This window comes from Rissa tridactyla, chromosome 6 (genome assembly GCF_028500815.1).
Source record: "Rissa tridactyla isolate bRisTri1 chromosome 6, bRisTri1.patW.cur.20221130, whole genome shotgun sequence".
Classification (NCBI taxonomy): domain Eukaryota; kingdom Metazoa; phylum Chordata; class Aves; order Charadriiformes; family Laridae; genus Rissa; species Rissa tridactyla.
In genome coordinates, this window is record NC_071471.1 from 47651007 (window position 1) to 47671989 (window position 20983).

General features: G+C 35.2%; 1 protein-coding gene across 20 annotated transcripts in view; it reads left to right on the top strand.

Annotated features, from left to right (window-relative positions):
• KCNMA1 (potassium calcium-activated channel subfamily M alpha 1) overlaps positions 1-20983 on the top strand; it is a 506659-nt gene that overhangs the window by 381015 nt on the left and 104661 nt on the right. For all 20 annotated transcript variants that reach the window (XM_054204500.1, XM_054204499.1, XM_054204501.1 and 17 more), the window contains 2 exons: positions 10922-11008; positions 15126-15202. In XM_054204500.1, the coding sequence (XP_054060475.1) occupies positions 10922-11008; positions 15126-15202 (164 nt within the window). The remainder of the gene's footprint in view (positions 1-10921; positions 11009-15125; positions 15203-20983) is intronic.

The window sequence follows — 20983 nt, forward strand, 5'->3', positions numbered from 1 at the left end:
ACCTGATCCACAGTAATATCTGCTGACTTTATTAACTGGTGATAATTTTTTGGTCACTGCTGGTTGAATCACAGAGCTACCTGTAGCATATTTTTATTGTTCTACTTGGTCCTGTGCTCTTCAACCCAATTATTTTAAGTACATATTTGTGGTTTTCTGAGCTGAAGCCTTTTAGTCTAACATCAAAGGTAATGGAACAAAACTTCAATTTTTCACTTGCATTTCCTTGCATCTTATTAAATGAAAAGATGTGGAATTAAGATAAAAATTAGAATAACATGGTTTACAAGTGCAAGCTGTCTTTGAACGAGATAAATTTGTCATTTGCCAATTATGTTTGGGATGTTGTTTTTTTTGTTCTACTTCATATCTTAAGTTCTTCATTGGTAACTATTCATAAAGGTGAAGGGGGAACTGATTATGGGACCCTTTTAGCTTTCACTCTTTATGAGAGCGACCAACAGTAGATATGTGCTGATTTATTTTATGATAATAGTTTAGCTTCATATTTTGTAAAACTATTGAGAAGCTTTACATAGTTTACAATTTAGAGCAACAATGATAAATGTAAATAAAAATTTACCATATTATCTAGGTGTCACCCTTTTATTAAGAGCTAATATTTTCAGCTATAGCTGGGAGAGGTCCAGGACCAGTATTTTCAGGAGCAGAGGAAATTTTCAAAGCATTCTCTCTGCCTAAGGGATGAGAAGATCTTACTCCCACCAGTTCAATTTTTGTTACTAGTCATAATAGAATATCTATACAAGTAAATTATATGTCTGATTTTTTACTTACCCAGGGAGTCTCCTTTTAAGATTAGTTTCATCTGCCTTTGTTACTTTGCACTCAGAGCTAAGGCAACGCAAAGTGAATTCAGAAGTGTGTGCAGCTCTCAAAAGTGGTGATGTGACGGCATTCTAGATTTCCTAATCCCCTCTCTAAATTTTCACCTCAAGAAGGTGGGCAGAATTTTCATTGACTTTAATGTCTTCATTACACGTAGAAAGGCAGAAATACTCATTTACCTATGCACTTTTTTTTTCCCCAGGCAGTCTCCTAAATGTTGGTTTTCTAAAGCTTTCGGATTCTGTTAACTCTACCATAGGGGATTTGAGATCATAAATCATCAGAACTCTATGCAAGCTAATATTAATGTACATATTAGCAGGAGCTGAGTTTTCAGCTTGCAGTGGGGTTTTTTCTCCTTTTTTCCTCACTCGTAATAAAGCTACACAAAACACTAAGCACACCTTGATAACAAGTTTTGACAGTATTAGACTGTTAATTATAAACAATTTATGATTTTACAAGATTGCTTAAAGGCAGAATTTTAAAGTTTTCAAGCCTAAATATAGGTAATATATTCATAGATATGATAAATACAAACTTGTTTTCAAATAACGGGTAAAGTATCTATATTATGTTTATCATTTTATGCAACTGTTTCTCCCTAGGATTTCTTAAACATTAATTAAAATAACTATGATTAGTTTTTTTTTTTTACATTTATATTTATATATTTAATAATGTTTAAATTACTGCTCAGTTATCAAAGAAACCTTGGAGTTTACAAAACGTGACTGAATTTAGTGGGTTTCTGGCCGGCTACTGAGGTCTGCATTTTAGTAGTTCCAGGTCACAATGAGTTAGCCATTCCTTCATCTCTAATTAGTATCTGAAAATATTATAATTAGTTATTAAGAGCAGGACGCACTCAAATAAGTTTTCATGTCCCTGTTGCAAGCCAAATACTTTAGCTTAAAAATTGGTCTTTCTTAGTTCATTTGTAGAGAGGTTTTGTTTCTTCTGTAGAAAAAAATGCTAAAGGAACATGAACATCAATCTGAAAATGTCCCAGCAGAGCTTGCTGAATAGATAGCAAAAAATATCAGTTCAAAATGCAGACGTTCAAACTCCTCATCTGAAATCCCTTTTAGAGACACTTTTGCCTTCCTTTTTCCCCTTAATTTTTTTCTTTTTTCCACATGAGTAAGCAAGAAGGAAAGCCTAACCAGGATTCTTCCCTCCTGCACCCTGTGTTTACTCCTCTTGTTAAATTTTCTCTATGTCTATCCATATGTTTGTTCTCATTCTCAGCAGAAAAACCTTTGAGCCTTGAAGACTTTTAAATAAAGGGTTTTTTTGCTTTTGCTTTGGTGTCAGTTGGTTTCTTATCAAAGTGTTTGATTTGCAATTTTTTTCTTGTCGTTTGCAGAAGCCGAAAGCGGTATGCCCTCTTCGTTACCTTTCCTTCCAACCTCAATCCTACCTCCACTCCTTCTAACTTCAGGACTAATTCCTTGCCAAGAACACAGGAAGATAACATCTTTGTCTATCTTTCTCTGTATATACACACACATATATACGTATATATATATATATTCATCTGTCTGCGTGTGTATATATATATATATATATCTGTGTGTATATTTATATATAAGCCCCCAGTCTCCAAGAGGAGAGAGAATAGCATTTTGTCTCTCCATTGGTTCTTGTGACTCACGCACTAACTTCTTTGCAGGAAGTACACAATAAAACCATATAAGTTTTTTAGGCTTTCTTTTTCCCCCCTTGTGGAGTCATCGGTGTATCAGATTGTTGCATTGGAAAAGCAGACTTTATTGTTAACATCTCCCCTCCTCTTTTTTCATTTGTACTGTATCGTGACGATGTATATTTCGTCTTTACCAGCCCTTGTGCTGCCATATTGTCTCCATATTCACACCGTCATTGATGTCCTTCTTTCCCCAGAGTCTTCCTTCAAAACATGTCTTACAATACAGTAGTTCGTGTTCTCTTGTAGTCTCACCTTCCATTAACAACAACCAAATACCTGATTCTTTGCATTGCTGGTCCTGTTTTGAGCCCAGTTATTCATAATACAGTACTCATTAAAGCTATTGCACTGTTCCAGTGAAAGTCTCATGGATAGTTTGTACTATATGTCACATTCATTTTAATGACACTTATTAAGCTCATTTATGAAAATGTTACTGAATGTATTTGTTTCTCAGTTTTGGTTTTTCTTTGGGATGGCATGTTTTGCATTTTCTTTTGGTATACCATGCTGTGAGCCCCTGTCTAGCCTACATTCTATCTTGCTGCTGTTGGTTTGGATGAAGTAAATAAGGCACGCTCTTCCATATCTTCTCCTCTCCCCATCTCTCTTCCCCCTCCCATCTTTGTTTTTCTAATGGCTTATAGCAGCCTCTCTGACTGTCAGTGGTGCTCTTTGGAGACCTATTCTCATTGTCCAGACATTTTAGTTTCCTTCATCATACTCTCCAGACTTTATTTTCCATGTCTGTTCTGTTGCATGTGTTGTATGTGTTATGTTTATTTAATTTTTAGTCTTATTCTCCTGTGGTTTCTGAGTAGATGTGTGAAAAGAGAGGTGGCTTCCTGTCAGTTTGGCATTATTGATATGATCCAACTGCAGAGAAGTTACTGCAACACTTAGCATCTTCCAGGATCTGCAGTTGTTGCACCTCTACTTCGCTTCTTGCTTTTAAGTATATATTATCTTGTGGTGAAGGCATGTTAACGCTGGCATGATGAGCAATATGAAGAAGTGTTGTACCAAGTGAAGTTGCTTGCTCCCAGAATAAAGTATATTGTGCTGTTTCATTGTACTGATAATCAATCACTTCTGGAACCAGAAGGAATAATTTAATTGTTTCAAAGTGTATTGAATTCACCAGCACTGTTTAACTAGTTTGGACTATGCCCCAATAAAATACCTTACGCACATCCTGTAGACCATGACTTAGTAGTTGCTATTGTAAAGAACTTAACTCCTGGGAGCAACCTTTTATATGCTTGTAGTAATTAAGCTTTAATATACGGTAGCATGTAATGTGCACTGTGTCTTTTGCCTTGTATTCTTTTTAGTGTCTTACTGGATTTTTCTGTGTAGAGCAATATGGATCTGAATTAACATCAATGATAGAGCCCAGAAGAAAGAAGCAATGCTTATGAGTTACAAGCAGTGTGAAGCTGGTATGCACGCAACTCCCACTGTGGGATTTGTGCACCTACCCTCACACTCCACTTCAAAACATACCCTGAAACAAAAAAATATTGTCTCAAACTAATTTTGTAATTCTAATTCTATAGTTGTGTGAATGACATGGCACATTTTAAAAGGCCATTATGGTAATAGTGGTGCATTTCATCTGGGCATGGCATGAAACAATCAAGAATAGTAGTTGATTTTATTTTAAAATGTGGTAGCTATAGCCAGTAATATCACATAGTCTTGTTTTAGATACTGTGTTAATAGTACTTAAACAATATTATATCTTCCTGATTACTAGATGATATTGCTACTGTTCAGTCACATGGGGAATGGTACAGTACATCTACCACAAGGTTTAAAACAGAGTTGTTACAGCTCTTGTCATTTGTTTAGTCAAAATTTTGCTGTTTGTGTTTCATTTAATTCAACAATTGATCTTTTCTTTTTTTAGACAAGGATGATGGCAGTTACAAGGCTAGCCATACATCTGAAAAAAAAAAAGGGCACGTTACTGAATTAGACAAGTCTCCTTGATACGGGAATGAACTGTTCAATTGGTCACTGATAATGGGATTCATCTCACCTAACTATCTATCTAAACGTTAGATATCTAATCTTCTTTTAGTTATCCAGCTGTAGCCCATGATTGCAAGGGAAGAGAGAGACAATTCTTGAAAGCAGCTTCCGTTCTAAGACAGATGAGATGAATCTCACCTTTAGTGCTGTCTAAAATGTAACCTTGAAAGCAAAACCAAACAAGAATAGTACACAACTGAGGCTGCTGACTAGGAAACTTCTTAAAAGAACTCTTACAGTGTACGTCTCTACTGACTGACTTTATCTATGTCTTCCAGTTTTTAGTTTTCATATAGTGCTGCTTAAAATGTTGTTACCCTTGCCTATTTTCTGTGCTGTTCTTGCTGAGCATCTTCACATGCCTTTGTCAGTTCAGTTTTAAGACCTTTACTGCACCTCTTCCATCTTAATAAGATCCCTGATTTTTTCTCAGAGACAGTTACACAAATCTGAGAGTCATCCGAGAGTCTAGATTAAGAGTTCAAAGTTATGTCCATTTACAACTTCAGCAGTAATGAAAGCCTGACCAGTTTCAAGCTGTGCAAAGCAAATTGTGGAGCCGTGCCACTTAGCAAGTGGCCTACCAATAAATACATACAGTGTAACAATGGTTCAGAATCTAAAGCTGGTTGGTTGTTTTTTCCATGTGGTTCACACAGAAGATAGCTGAATATTATCGAAAGCTACAGGAAATATTTTTCATCTTCTACTCAAATTTTTGTATACTGCAAATTTATTAGAAATAATGTTTTATATATTCTAGTACCATGAAAAGATATCAGCCATCAAACTTTCTAATGCTGTTTCAACCCAAGAGACATCATTTGAGTCCAACATGTATGATATTTGAAAGCAGGAGACAAATAAAAATCACCCAACAGCAGAAATGAGTGAAAAATATATAGTTGGAGGGAATTAGTTCTGCCCCAAAGTGTCAGTTCACAGACTGTCCTGCAATTCAAACCTCCAACTATCACGTTCTTCGTCAAAAATCTTTTTCAGCAAAACATGGAAGACTTGCAATTAGTAATCGAAACTTTAGCTCAATTTTAATGATTTAAGGGAAGACATAACATAGTATTCTTTATCTAGATCAAAATAATGTCTTGTGCAGCCAATCATCTCTGCACTACCAAAAAGGTATTGAGCAATACTCATGTTCTGGAGTAGTTTCAGGTAAATAAGAATGGATGAGTAGGTATTTTACTGAAGATAGCGTGTATACTTAAAACATCAGAGAGATATAATCCAACAAGTGGGTAAATTGATCAAAATTAACACACTGTCACGAGTTACTAACAGATAGCTATTCTCCTGTGACATATAAAAAAGTCATCATGTCCTATCTATCTTAACTTTTAATTGAATAATTTAAGTAAAGTGGTCCATCCCTAGGCATATGTCTAGAAATTTTCTGACCACATTGAATTTTTCATTTTTTTTAAACTGTGCATCTCAAATGTGCACTTATTCCCATTTGTGCTTCACCTGCTTATTCCGGGAACTCAGTTTTGACTGTATAATTACTATCATTCCTGATTCTTTCCTGAACTTTGAGTTCAATGTCAGGTTGGATGGGGCTTACAGCAATCTGTTTTAGTGAAAAATATCCCTTACCATGACAGGGTGGTTGGAACCAGATGATCTTTAAATGTCCCTTCCCACCCAAACCATTTTATGATTCATTCTATGATTACTGAGAATACACCTGGATTCAAGGGTGATTAAAATGTGTGACATTGTAATTGCTCTTAGATGCGTGATCTTGCAACAAGTCACCAAGTGACTCTTGTTTAGCAAATGGACTAACTTTTGCTAGACATCAGATAACTGTAAAGCAAAGATTTCCTAACATCATATTTTGTTCCACAAGTGGCTTACAAATTGTTGTATTATCATAGAGTAATGGAAATGGCTTCTCCTAAGTTCATGCTGGTGAAGTACATTAAATTCCCCTTAAACACATTAAATCATATTTAATTTACACATATTCTATTTACATGACTCAAATTGACATGTGTTCTAAATGTTCATGTGTGAAGGAGCAAGCAAGTCAAAAGATAATCTTTGTTTTTGCAGTGACATGTGACCCCCTCATGAAAAGCTTTTTCCTGAGGAATGTATTTCTGGAACTTGAATTGTTAAGGAAATTACGACTTAAAGTTTTTTGAGCTTGCTATTACTTGATTAGTTTCTGATGTAACCTAAACTAGAAAGGTTATAAAATTATAAAATTTGATCAAGATCAAGAAGCTTTTGAAGAATTTGGCATTCCTTCCTTGATTTCATGAACTGATTTAGAAGATAAAAAATAAAATCATATTTTATGATAAGAACGTATATTTGGAAAAATCAGGGATGTCATTTTCAACAGCATTTTTTTCCAATGCATGGCACAGAATGCATATGGATTAGCTATACATATTGATATTGAATGTAATGAGTTTTTGTCTTTTTGTCCCTTTTTCCACATCTTCCTGTACCTGTAAAACTCCCCAGCCTTGGACATACATAAAAATGAGACATTAGCTGAAGCTTTCTCTCTTAAATCTCCAATTTACGTTGCCACGTACTTACCTTCTCAACTGTGGGGGAATATATATGCATATTTTCATGGGCTGCTTAAACAGATATATGCACCTCTAAATAACTGATGGATGCATTCTTCTTGGAATGCTCATAAGCCTGTTTTATTTTTCTCTGTCCTCTTTGTTCCCTATACTCTATTCTATTCATTCAGAACATTTCCATTGCTGTACATAAGGTAGTGAGTGCTTATCAAAGCATAACTTTAGCTAATGACACTACAGGTCGCATAAGATACATTCAGTTGCTTTAATAAGCAGCTTATTTAATAAATCCATATAGACTCAGTAGAATCTGCTCATGATTTTGTTCTCGTTAAATATCAGTGTGTACATAAACCCAAAGCTTTATGAGCCTTTGCTGTCACTCTTTGCCAATAGCAGAGATGGGGCAAATTAATTTTTATTCCCAATAGAAGATTTTGCTGTTGGGGTCATAATGCATTAACTGTGATCACATCTATATTTTGTGGCTATAAATACATTGTATTAGTGAAAATAAGTATGTGTGAATGAAGTATAAGATCTGACAAAAATAAAGTCTATACACTGACCCATTTGAATTGATTTCATGTGTCTCAGAAAACCTTGAGATACAAAATCATGCTCACAATATATTACTTCCTAAATGAAGCCACTTTCTGATTTAAGGTTATGTTTGCTACCTCTTAAAAGAACTGCTTCATTTGCTTATTACTTTGTCAAATTTTAAGTTCTGTGAGGGTGAGTGAACATTTACATATCTAGTGGTTACTTCAGGTTGTGGAGTTCGGATTGTTGTGCTTTTGGTAGGATTTTTTACTGTTTGGGTTCATCTATCTCTAAGAATGGGATGAGGAAAAAAAAAGCCGGTTCTACATAAAGAAATGTGTTCATCTGCTTTCACTGAAAAGCTGTAATACTTCCATGATTAAGGGCAAAGAAAGTATTTTTCTGACAGAGCAGTACCTAAGAAAAATAGTCAACCCTAACCATAGTACGAGTCTTTGCATATTTTAGAAGGAACAGTATAGTAGAAATAAATGAGACTAGCATCCGTAGAAGGTTTTTGAGTTCTATCAGCTAAATTCTCAGCTCAATGGCAGATTAAGGGTTAGCAGACAGGGAGGAGGAAAGGTGGAGACTGAAACATGGGTACAGTAGCAGATATGACAGAAAGTTTTGGCAGAAAGACTTTGGAGAGTTAGTGGCAGAAAGACTCCTCGTTCTCGAGAAGTGACTCATCTAGGCTCACATACGCTCGCAGGCTTGATTCTTGATTTTTTTCTGTGGGTGTACTGGTGGAGTATATGTCTCACCTCCCTTAGCGATGGCCTGTTAAGGTATCTCCGTAACAGCTACTAAGTGCTTTGTTGGCTCAAGTGACAAAAGTTTGTGCAGGGAATCTAAATTTTACAACCTGTATGTGACTTGAGCAACTGGTTGTATATGAAGAAATTCTTGTGTGGTGGTTTGGGTTTTTTTCCTGTCAGTTTTATTCTATTTTAAAACCTGTGAAATTGCATTTTAAAACTGTACTAGGTAAATGTTTTGGTTGCAAGCACAACCATTAAGCCCAATATGCTAACAAAAGACATACCACTTGTGAAGTTTAGCTGTGCAACTTTAATTCATCCCATTTATCTACGTGCATAACGTAGGTGTTACTTACACCATCACATTTCATTTTTTGCAATACTGCCGAAGTGTGCTGTGGAGATGAAGCTGCTTTCTGTGGTGATGACTCCCATTTTCTGTAGTTCTCCTCTCCTTTTTGTTGCAAAGCTTGAAACTGTGAATGAAGGAAAAGGAAAGATATCTGGGTAAATGCTTTCTTTGGGATTTAATTCCTGTTACAGCCTCTGCCACAGAATATCTGTGTGAGAGTGAGCTAATAACTTAAACCAAACCTTTTACAGATTACTTCTGATCATTTATTATTTTGGGAGCCAGAGGCTGGGCTTTTGAAAATGCCGAGCATTCTTACAGCAAAAGTCCCTAGAAAGTGTATATGGAGCTATGCAATGCTAAATACTTACAAGAAATGGCCTGTAGGCATCCCAAATTAATAGCTTCTATATCTCACAGTGACTCGATCTCTCACCTGTAAAATGGGATAATACTATATCTTCATTCTTCTTGTGAAATAAATTTTGTATTTGTGAATCTTTTGCATGCTATAGCTATGAACACTGCAGAAAAACACATAAGAAAAATGTTTATGATGCCGATTTTAAAGAAAGATAAACTACATGAATCCATGCCTGCAGTAATGGCAGTAAAACACCACTGAATGAAGTTCCAGATTGTGAGAAAAAAGTAGTTTGTGACTATTAAATTAAGAATTGTATCGTAACAGCTATGTAACAGGGGCTAAATTATGGCTGCATGACCAACCTTTTAATTCTTAACTCACGAGTGCTTTATTTTGCAGCCTGCATATTCTTTTCATAGGGCCTCGTGGGCATGTGTAATCACACAAAATAATGCACTCATTATAAAGCTTTCAGGTATATGTTTGTCACACTAATTTATTACTAATGTACAGATAATAAATAATATCTTGAATAAGAAACCTGCTGAGATCCATTTTCACTCCTGACAATAACATGAAAGATTTTTGGCCTTCAAATTTTAGTAATGTCTGTCTGTTCAGAAATATACTTTATTTATTTTTATATATATATACACTTCCTCAAAATCGATTTTTGCTAAATCCACGTGTTTAAGTTTCTGGTAGTCTTTATTTACTGTAAACTGCACATGTGTGCCATTACTACATTTCGACCTCCAAAGGCTAAGCTTTAGTGAAAGACAAAAAAGAGAGAACTGTGACAAGCTTAAGTTTTAGTAAGTCAACTGCTTATTTGTATTACACGTTAATAAAACTTACTGGAGACTATATTTACATCTATATCTGTCTGTATATTCATGTTTAGCTTGGTACTTTGCAAATTGCCTTACCTAAAATCTAGTGTTAAATTTTTGTGAAAATAAAAAACATATTTTGTAGAGAGACGTGGAGTATCTCACTTCTTGATAGCAGTTAATAATTTCCTTCATCAAATTTAGCTGAGGCTATTCTGTCAGTGTGGTTGAGTTACTTTTGTTCTTCCATGGCTGCATAGCAGTGTTTTTAAAAATTTTCTATTCATTTTATGTTTTTTCAGCTATCGTGACTGGTTGTCTTGTACCATTCCCCTTGAGTGTATGTGTGTATTTATTATTTTAAACAATAACATTATACGTTCAGATAGGGGTCCCATTAACATTCTGTTTCACTAGAAATTGGCAAAAATTTGCATCAAAGGGTTTAGCTTTGTAAATGATATTTTTTTATTGTTACTGAGTAGTGGTTGCTGGTTCTTCCCTTTTCACCATATTGTGAGTTTCTTACCACTTTGCATGACAGAGCAAGAAAGCTGAAATGCTCAGCTTCACACATCATGTTTCTGAGAGGCTTTGTTATTTTGTATAGTCTGTATTTAATGCAAAAACATAAGAAAACAGATGTAAACACTTAAATGATGTGATTATAGGCGGAGGCATGTGACTGTCTCAAACTTAAGTCTTTGTAAAAAGCATGCAAAACTGTTATTTGATTGGAAATTTCAAGGAAGAATGGCTTAAAATTTCCTTGCAGCCTTTCCTAACTAGTGGGTCCCCTATAACAGAACCAAATAAAGCTATTTTGGAGCATACAGTTAGAAGTAATTTAAACTTATGCTTTTGTTGTTTTTGTTCTTGTTTCACTGAGCAGTATATTAATCAATCCTGGAAACCATGTCAAGATTCAAGAAGGTACTTTAGGATTCTTCATTGCAAGTGATGCCAAAGAAGTAAAAAGGTAATTCATTTTTTTTTCTTTAAATTTAAACATACGGTATTTCTGTTTTTTCTTTACATGTAAACACCTCGCCTAATTTTCGTTATTATCTGTTTAAAGATTCTCAGGGGGAACTGAGGTGGTGCTCTAGTGAATCAACCGTGTGTGCATGCCATTTTCTTAACTACAGTCCTAAATATCAAGGAAATGAAATAATTTTACAGCAGATGTGAAAAGAAATGAAGAAGCTTTTTTTTCTGAGTCTTACTAGAAAATCTAAAATATTTTGATCTGATTTCTCTATAATTAATTTGTCTCGGTGGAATTACTTTGAGAGAACAGGGATTAGAGTTTTGTCTGTTTCAGGCTTAGAGTAGTCCTTATTTACATAGACTCTAGCAAATATTTGATGTGAGCAAGCTACTGTATTCATTCAGTAATTGCATTAGCAGAATAATATTTATGTTCTTGTCATTTTTCTTTACTGGAACTACATACTGTATGGCCTCATAATAATAAATCAAATTACAACAGTGCAGTATATTCCAAGAATCGTAGACAACTTGCTGGTTTGTTGTACTTGGCTGTATTAGATTTGGGTTGAATGAAGAGGTTCTATGGTATTGTGTTTAGGACCAAACGTGTACTCTTGTTTGGTAGGAGTATAATATGTTTGGAAGGAATAAGACAGCAATGTGAGACAATAATTTTTAAAATAAATATTTATTCAATGTCTGTTAGATTTAAGAAAAAAAACTAAAAAAATTAGTATTTGCAACTGAGTGCTTCCTCCTAATTTGTATCCTTGTTGTAAGTCATGCTATCAAGAATCTGATTTTTACTTGGTGATCTCCTTGAGTTAGATATTTTAGCTAAATCCTATACTTAGAATGATAAAATATTCAAATTATAAGCTTTACTAAGTTCTAAAGTTGTTATGATTAAATTCCAGTGAAAATGATATTTAAGCAATGCATGTTTGCCACGAATATTTAAAGAAGGTCAAAACATGAAAACAGTGAAATAACTGCGAACTTGAATTTTATTTTCGTTGAAAGAGCTAAGGTAGTTTTTGGCTAGGTGAAGCATACAGAACAGCACAGCAGTGCTCCTGTCCTCTCATATTTCTAGCACCATCTTTGAAGTATTTGCATCCAGCACTGCCTCAGGTGTGCTGCCTTTCAGTCAGAATGTAGTTCTTTTCCTCTCTGGTGCTTTTCTCCGTTTGACTATACAGAACTGTCTTCGACTCCTTTACTGAGATGCTAGCTTTTTTTCCCACTTATAAGACATTTTACACTCTCCTATGAAATTATTTCAAACTGTAGGTAAAAATTACCTGGCATAGCATTTTTAACAGGGAGAACTTGACTGTTATTAATGTGCTAATAGCAAGCTGAAACAAAAGTCCCAATTCTGCCTTGCTTTTTGCAGACGGCTTTGTTTAGAAACATGCTGCCTCCCTTACCACATTTCTTAGCTGTTCAGTGCAAAGCAAATGATTATCAGATGTGTTTCAACTATCAAAACCAATTATGTAAAACATTGTTTTCACCGTTTTCAGCTATGAATCAGAGTCAGAAAAATCTTCTAAACTCAAGATGTTTTGGAGAGGAAGAAGGATTTTTTTAATAAAGCAAAATTAAAGATGTTGTTTACCTGAAATTCAAATTAAATTATTCTGGTTTTGTGTTACGTGCTAATGGAGAAATTTCAGCTCCTTTAAGCTAAAGCTATTCATATTTATCAAATATATATTCATAATGAAATATTACATGCAATGTTAAATTACTCTCCTTGCTAGAATTACTTTTGCATTTTTAGAACAATAGTTTCACATTAGAAACAATTATACCTAGGTAATTAGCTTCAAGTAAAATGTTGTGTTTAAATATAATAGAAACTTTATGAATTGCATCTTTATTACTCTTTATCCGTTTACATGTTAGTACTAAAATCAGAAGTCCACATGCTTCAAATCCACTTAATTCAACCCAATTATATAGAAGGATAATTTTATTACAGCAATCACTTCAGGTGTTTGCTCTTGACTTTTGCACATAGGATTGAAGGTACTCTTTTGGACATTTGTACTGCAGTGGTCTTCAGAAACATGGTCTGTAGAAATGACCAATGTCCAATTGCTGTCATGAAGTTTTTTGTGAGGGAGTATTTGTGAGAGTGGATTCTTGTTCAATACAGGGGCTTACAGATGGATTGGGGAGAAACTGTAAAAATTGGAGGCAGTTTTCTCCTCCTTGCCCTGACATTGATTTATGGTTTGAAAAATATTTTATTCTCATTTCCTTGTAGATGGTTTGTTTTCTTTTCATTGGAAGGTGAATATTTTGAAGACCAGAAACTTTCTGCAGCAAAGTATACAGATGCTCAGAGAAGGCTTTTTCACTTTACATTTAGTAATGCAAACTGTCTTAGAAATAGTCAGACAATTTCATAGTCTGAAAGAGTAATCTTCCTGGAAGTTTCTTGGAGAAATTAAGTCTGTTACATTTAGGACTTATATCTTCCATCAGTAGCTATCTTGATATTAGAAATGTTAATAACATTCAGTGCAAATTTAAATTTCTATTCTCTGTTCTGCATTTTATAAGCTAGACCTGCTTCCTTTCTCCTGATGGGCCACTTTACCTGGGCCATTATTCAGAGGTGTAAAATAACTTAGATAAATTAATAACTATTTGAATTAGTTACCTAGTTCGTATTTCTGAACATTTCCTTTAATATAGTTCCACCTATGGTGGACACTGTCTAATTAATCTAAAAAGAATTCGTAGCAATCATCCTAGTTGAACTGCCAAAGGCTGTGTTTATTCAGAGGCTGTGTATTAATATTGTTTATTTTTCTTTTTGTATTTTGGACTGTAGATTGTTCAGTTCCAGTGTCCTCTATACTGTTGTAACAATCCAGACATCCTAAATCTATGAACAGTACTGTCGGCAAAATCCATGGGTGATTGCAATGTGGCACCTTTGTTTTTTACTGCCCTTTGTATTGAGAAGTATGCAGTGAGAGAGGGTTGGGAAGATAGGCATGGAGCTGACACATCCTGAGTATGGACAATTACAGGGAAATTTCATCAGGTTAAAAAGTATGTTTAATTTTTTATGCCAGCAAGAATCCTGGTAAACTGTAAGTGCTCAGCGAGAGGCCAACTGCATGATCCTCGTGAACGTGTCAGAGCAGCCTTACATGACATGTTGACTTGACAGGCATGATTAAACTCTCCTGTGGGCAGTCTGATGCATATTTATTAAATTCAAATTTTGTTTTAATCTTACATAAAGTCAAATGTTTACCCTTTCTCCCTTCCTTAGTTCTCCTTGTGCTTCACCTAGTGGTGAGCCATTTGACACAAGAGTAGAAGTTCATAACCAAAACCATACATGGGAACCTAGATGGTTCACCTTGTTAATTGCATATTTTTGTTTGAAATTTTGGCTTTTGTCTGTTTAAAACCAAAATGGTTCTGCTCTATTTGTATATAAAAGACAAAAAAACAGTATGAATCAAAATTATTTCAGTTTTTTTTTTATTTATATGTTCCTTTAGGAACTTATTTTAACTGGATTTTCCCTTTCTGGTTTAGCTTGGGTTTTTTTTTTTTTTTTCAAATAGTATATGTGATGTTATTGTCCCATTGATCTCATTGCAATCGCTCATTGTGTCCAAAATGAAGTCCTACTTGTGACCAGTCTGAAAAATTGGCCAAGGGTGCTAGACAGTCTACTAAAAAAAAAAATAAAAAATCTGGTATATCCAATAAGAACACAGAATTCATTATATATTTTTTTTTCATGACAAAATTCATTAGATGCTCTTTTTTCTAAGATGAAAGACAAATGAACTGATACACGGTGTCATAATTATCATCCCTTCTCCCAGTTTCTTTCCAAGTAAAAGTATATTGAAAGAAACACTAATTTGGAGTCTTATGTTTGAAATTAATGCTCTTGCAGCAAATATTTCCTACTTTAAATGTCTAACCCTCTTCAAAGATTAAAGGAAATTAGTGCTGGCATGTTTCATTAATTTGGCACTGCAACAAGAGGAAATGTGGGACTAATTTCATTTGTATGGATTAAGAAATGTGTCAGTTTTTCCATTCTTTCTCTCTAGGGCATTTTTTTACTGCAAGGCCTGTCATGATGACATCACGGATCCCAAAAGAATAAAAAAATGTGGCTGCAAACGGCGTAAGTAATATTTCTATCACTCCCTTCCTCTCCTTTTCATGAACTGTTCAGCCTCGAAGAATATCTGTACATGCATTTACATGTTTTACACAGTGGTACAGAAAAGTTAAGAAATAAATGCACAGCAACATAGTAAGTGCCATTTGCATTTCTGAAGTGCATATGTTTTTATTACATTTCACACCGCTCACCTGTTTCTTCATTAAAAAGTCCATTAGCATCTAAAGCTAACAAAACCTGAAGAATTAAATCAAGTTAGATCTAATTGTGTAAGTTTCTGAGTTAAGAATGAGCTAACAGTGAAGTTCTGCTCTCATTCGTATCATGCAGAAATCTGGTAATATCAATAGTTTTCTCTAAAGTGAAGAACTGCCGTCTATCTTTCTGAATATGATTCTGTAAAAGAAGAAACTAGGGAATAGTATTCCATCATGTAACTACTGAAATAAATCACTATTGAAATAAACAATTGTTTTTACTGGAGGAAGGGATTTTCTGGAAGAAATTAAATATTAGTGCCTCTTATGTATATCCTTTTAGAAGATTCCATAGCTGTAATGCTAATATCTGGTTTAGTTAAATTTTTAGTTCTGGTCTTTAAATTATTTGGAAAATTTTGCATGAAGAAATAATTGAATTTTGGGATTGAGATCAGGCTTTGCATCTGTACTTTTATAAATATATAGAAGTTAGCATTTTATCTATATATACTTTGGAAGGACTTTTTGCAGGAGCTGTCACAACTGCATTTTGACCAAAGATGTGTCTGACCCATGCATATTTCTAATACTGATATCAAAAGGATTTAGGGATCCATTTCTCAATGGGTATCTGAAAATTTATGTGCATTCCATAGTATTCTGCCATGAAAAAGATCATTCAGTTCAAAAGTACCGATTAGGTAAATTGAAAGATCTCAGAAGAGTGTGATCATGTCTATTCTACCATTACTTTTCAAAGGGAAAAACTCTCTTATTTATAGATCCAGTCATAATGCTGTCACTGCGCTGCCTTAGAGGATGGAAGAAAGCCTAAACTGGACCTTCTCTGCCTTTAAGGGGTGCCTGAAATGAATAAATTCTTCAAGATGATTTTAAAAAGAAAAAATATGTCACTGGAGTTTTTACAGAAACTCCTCTCCCTGCAAAAAAACAGCAGTGTGGAACAAAGCAGTATAATTGAGAGAAGGCAGCTGAAACACTGACAGAAAATGGTATTTATCCTCCCAGTAGCCACAAGGAGAGCAAAGCACATGGAAAAGCATGTCTGATGTGGAAGGAATGTATGCATTGCCTAACATATTGGAAAAAAATTGTTCAAGAGCAGTTTATCCATGTGAGAATGTGACCTTTGAACTGCTGCCAAAGCCAATGACGCTGCTGAGTAAGTCTGGTAAAGCCACTTACAGATGCCTTGGGGTGTCTGTAACTCTCAAACACAATCTTTTTTCCAAATTACCCAGCAGTTAAAGAGAAATATGGTAACTGTTTAATTTTATCTGATTCTGACAATATTTTATTTGTATTTTCTTCTCTGCTCCTCCTTCACATAGTGTATGCTTTTCACATGTATGCTGATTACAAAAAAAATAAAAATCCCAAAGATCTGTCATTTTAATGTGAGATCTACACTTTTCATTGAAATCTGTTAGAAGACAGGAATCAGAAACTAACAGTATAAAGGGCAAGAGCCCTTTATCATACATTAGTGAAAATCAATGTAACCTCCTCAGCACTAGGAAACCAGGGAGAAAACAGTATCCTGTGACGCAGCCAACAAAATGGATATATCACCAGCAGCAGGGCTATGTAGAGGTGAGAGTGACAACTTCTGTGTATCGCACTAGGAAGTGTTCCAAATGCCGTGGTCACACGTATCCGTCCAATAAATGAAAGGATGTTGGACAGATGAAGAAACAAAATGATAGGGTTAGTGATGCTGAAGGGGGCGGCTGTCAGAGCTGCTGCAGTGAACACTAAGGAGGGAATCCTCTGAGTCAGGTGAAAAAGAAAACAAAATAGTCAGTGAGAGTAAAATCTTAAATTTCCCTTTCATTGTCTCACCTCTCCCTCTCCCCTCATCTGCCCTTTCCCTTTTCCTTTCCTACATACACAAACGTATGGTGACAGATACCATGATAGCTGGCAGCTCCCAGTACAGCTGAGAACAGCTTCCACTTAGGAGCACTCTCACAACTATTAGGAGTAGTGCAATGGCTTTGCTTTTAAAATTCTGTCAATCAGCAAAAAAAATAAATGAAAAATTTCAACAGTAATTAGTGATTTTTGGTTTCTCAAATTTTGATGACAATCTTGAGATCCCTTTTAATGGGACCTGATTTTTTTCTTAAAGGTAAGTCTTTAGTGCAGTCTGTTATTTACATAAAATGTCTTAGCTTTAGCTTTCAAATCACTAATCACTTTTGAAAAATCTTAACTATGTATGTTATCCATCTGTAAGCTACACAAATCATTGGTCTTAAAAATGCAGTCTACCCAAAACAAAGCATAAATTAAGAAAACACTTTTCCTATTGAATTAGGAAACTGTCAACTCATCTGTCAACAGCTAATATGTCAGTTTGATTTTCAAAGACACTGCAAATAGTCACACATGCGTATATGTAGTCCTATATGATAAATATATATTTTAATTAGCAAGTAACGTAGCAATTAGAGGCAGCCGAATGCGGAAAATGTGTAAGATGAAATGGAAGGTTGTGTGTAAAAATATTGACACATTCAGGTGAATTAAATGTGAAAGAATATCTTTACATGGAAAACTTAATTATGGTGGCATTAATTAATGCAGCTTCCAGTGACACTTGAAAACCACATTCTTTAATAATGCATCTGAAGTTGCACATCGATTTAGATGCTGTCTGAACACTAGCTTGTGGTATTGTTGGGGTCTAAACGTGAGTCTGACCTACATAGCCATTTGTCCAAACCTGTTAGGCCTAATATTAATAATTCAGGGCAGATCAGCACGTTTCCACAAGGCCAGGGATAATTAAAGTAACCTCGCTTTCCTTTTGCAGTTTCTTTGCCATCCCTTTCTTCTTACCCATCCCACTCCCTGATTAACATGTGAATACTGATGTCACATTATCCAGAGAAATGCTTGTGTGGATATTTTATTCACAGATTGTTAATATTTTTTTTTAATGTTTTCAATCTCTCTCCTATTCCACTTAACTGTAGTTTTTGCAGCAAGGGGCCAAATACTTGTATATATTTATATAAAATGCAGCCACGTTGGGATTAAATCTCTAAACTGGATGACCTGCTCCTCCTGTTTCTCTCATTTTGTGCAACAGCTATGGTCTAATTCTCTATATATTTTTTCCAGTGACAGTGCTTGCTGTGAACGGTGGGGGTTGAACCCCCGAGGGGACATATCATGTGTACATTGATGTGTTTGAAGGAATTTCTTGTAATCTATGACAATTGACAAACTTTTGATTTATTTTTCCTCTTGCTGCCTTGGAACACGACCCCTACTATAATTTAACTGCACACTGATAGTGATCTATTGTGAGTAAAAATGGGTTCCCTGTAGCCCAGAGTGCGGTCCAACCTGTCTTTCTCTAGCAGAGAGTATTTTTGTTCAGTATTTTGGTTCTTTTCTTTATTTATGTTGCATGTAGCAGTGACGTCATACCCACAAGTTTCTCATCGTTTACACCCACGGAGATTAGGGTGACGTTGAAGAAAATACAGCAGTTTGCCCCTCTTCCACCTTTTTGCCCCTTTTTTCCACAACCTTATTTTTTATCCCTAATTGAAAATGAGATCTTGGCAGTGGCATTTCCTTGAAATGATTCTAGAGATATCTCATGAATTTTTAGGGATATCGGTTAGGCTGGGGTAATTACCACTATAGCACTGTTTGCCTGGTTAAGTGCGATTCATTGTCAAACCGGCATTCAATTTTTTTGTACTTTGTCTTTTCCATTGCATAGCTGACACAGAGTAACACAGCAGTCTTTTACTGTCCTTACCCAACTCCTTTCTCCCCATCAGCAAAAAAAAAAAAAGGAGATGGGGGTAAAGCCAGACAATGAATTAAATGTGTGGCTAACTTTTAATGTATAAACCTACAGGTATCTTCAACAGGAAACAAGCTACAGTAATTATTTTCCCCAGCTTCCTTGTTTTTAAATTAATTACATGAGTAGAGCCACGCTGACTTTGCAGAACCTAAGCTGTAAAGTTTTACATTATTATTATTATTATATATAGAATACGAACTTTATAGACCACTTCATGTCAATATAAGTCATACCACTTTAAAGTGTACAGAATCTATGAAGGCTCTTATCAGCCACTTTTAGTGTGTACAGTTGTGATAATTTAAATAAGCACAGCATTTGGGACATGGAAAGAACTTGCTGCTTAGAAATACAAGCACTGGAAAGAAATGTACTGGTTATAGGGCAGTGTTGGGCTTGTTCTTTCAAACAGCAAGAGGGATCAAATATTTAATAGCTGCAGTGAGGCATTGCTGTACCAGCTTGAGGCTGCTAACCATACCGTGTAACTGCAGCTATCCTAAATAAGTGAGACTTTGAGACTTTTTGAACATTTCACCAGATACTCTGAATTTATTGTTTGATAATGCTTCAGGTCTTAATCAGGATTTGAGGTATTTTTCCCCTCTCAGCTGTACCCACCATAGGATCATGCAAAGAATCAAGGAAAAGTTGACACTCTTGGAGCTGCATGATAAAATGCTAGCTATCTTGGAATTGTGATAGCCCTCATTATGATTATCATTATTTACTATTTATCTTATTGTGGTGCCTGAAAACTACACTAAAGGATTGAGATCCTGCTGTGGTAGTGTCGTGGTTTAACCCCAGCTGGCAACTGGAACCACGCAGCCACTCGCTCACTTCTCCCTTTCTCCCCCCCCAGGAAGGATGGGGGCAGGGGAAAAAAGGAAAAAAAAGGAGGGGAAAGGGAGGGGAAAAAAACCTCATGGGTTGAGATAAAGACAGTTTAATAGAAACAGTAACAGAAAAGGAAAAATAACATTAGTAATAAGAACAATAATAATGATGACAGGGGTCACTCTCACCGCCTGGTGAATTGGAACCATCCGGAGTAGTGATTGTGGATTCCCTCCCCCCAGTTAAAGCCTGTTTATATACTGAACATGATGTCTATGGTATGGAATATTTCATTGGCCATTCCATTATTTTATCTATACTTCTATGGGAAGCTGAAAAAAGTCCTTGAATAGTGTAAATATCACTTAGCAACAACTAAAAACAAAAGGTATTATTGACATTCCTTTCACAGCATCACCAGAAAGTAAGTTAACTCTTTCCCAGCTGAAACCAGGACAGGTAGAAAGCATTCAAGCAGAGAACAGAAATTTCTCCAAAGATCTATTTTCAAACGATAGAATTACACAGCAGAAAGATGGGGCAGCACAAAAAAGCAGATTGTGAAACAGGTCAGCATGGTAAGAATCAATACTTAATAATAAACCGGAAAGAAACTCATTTCTATGGATAAAATGATGAATCCTATTGACTTTGAGGCAAAATACTGGAAGTAATTTGGATTTATTTGAAGCAATGTATTCATTTTAAATATGTTTCTATGTTGAGGCCTTTTGCAACCAGATAAATTAGTTCAAATATTAATAAATAAACAAATAAAAGAGTTCTTCATGCTGAGAGAGTATTAAAAAAGAAAAGGTCGTGTAGCTTTGACTTGTTTTTTTTCCATTTCCCCAATAGCTTCAGTTTGTTCAGCAGTGCAGTTAGCTT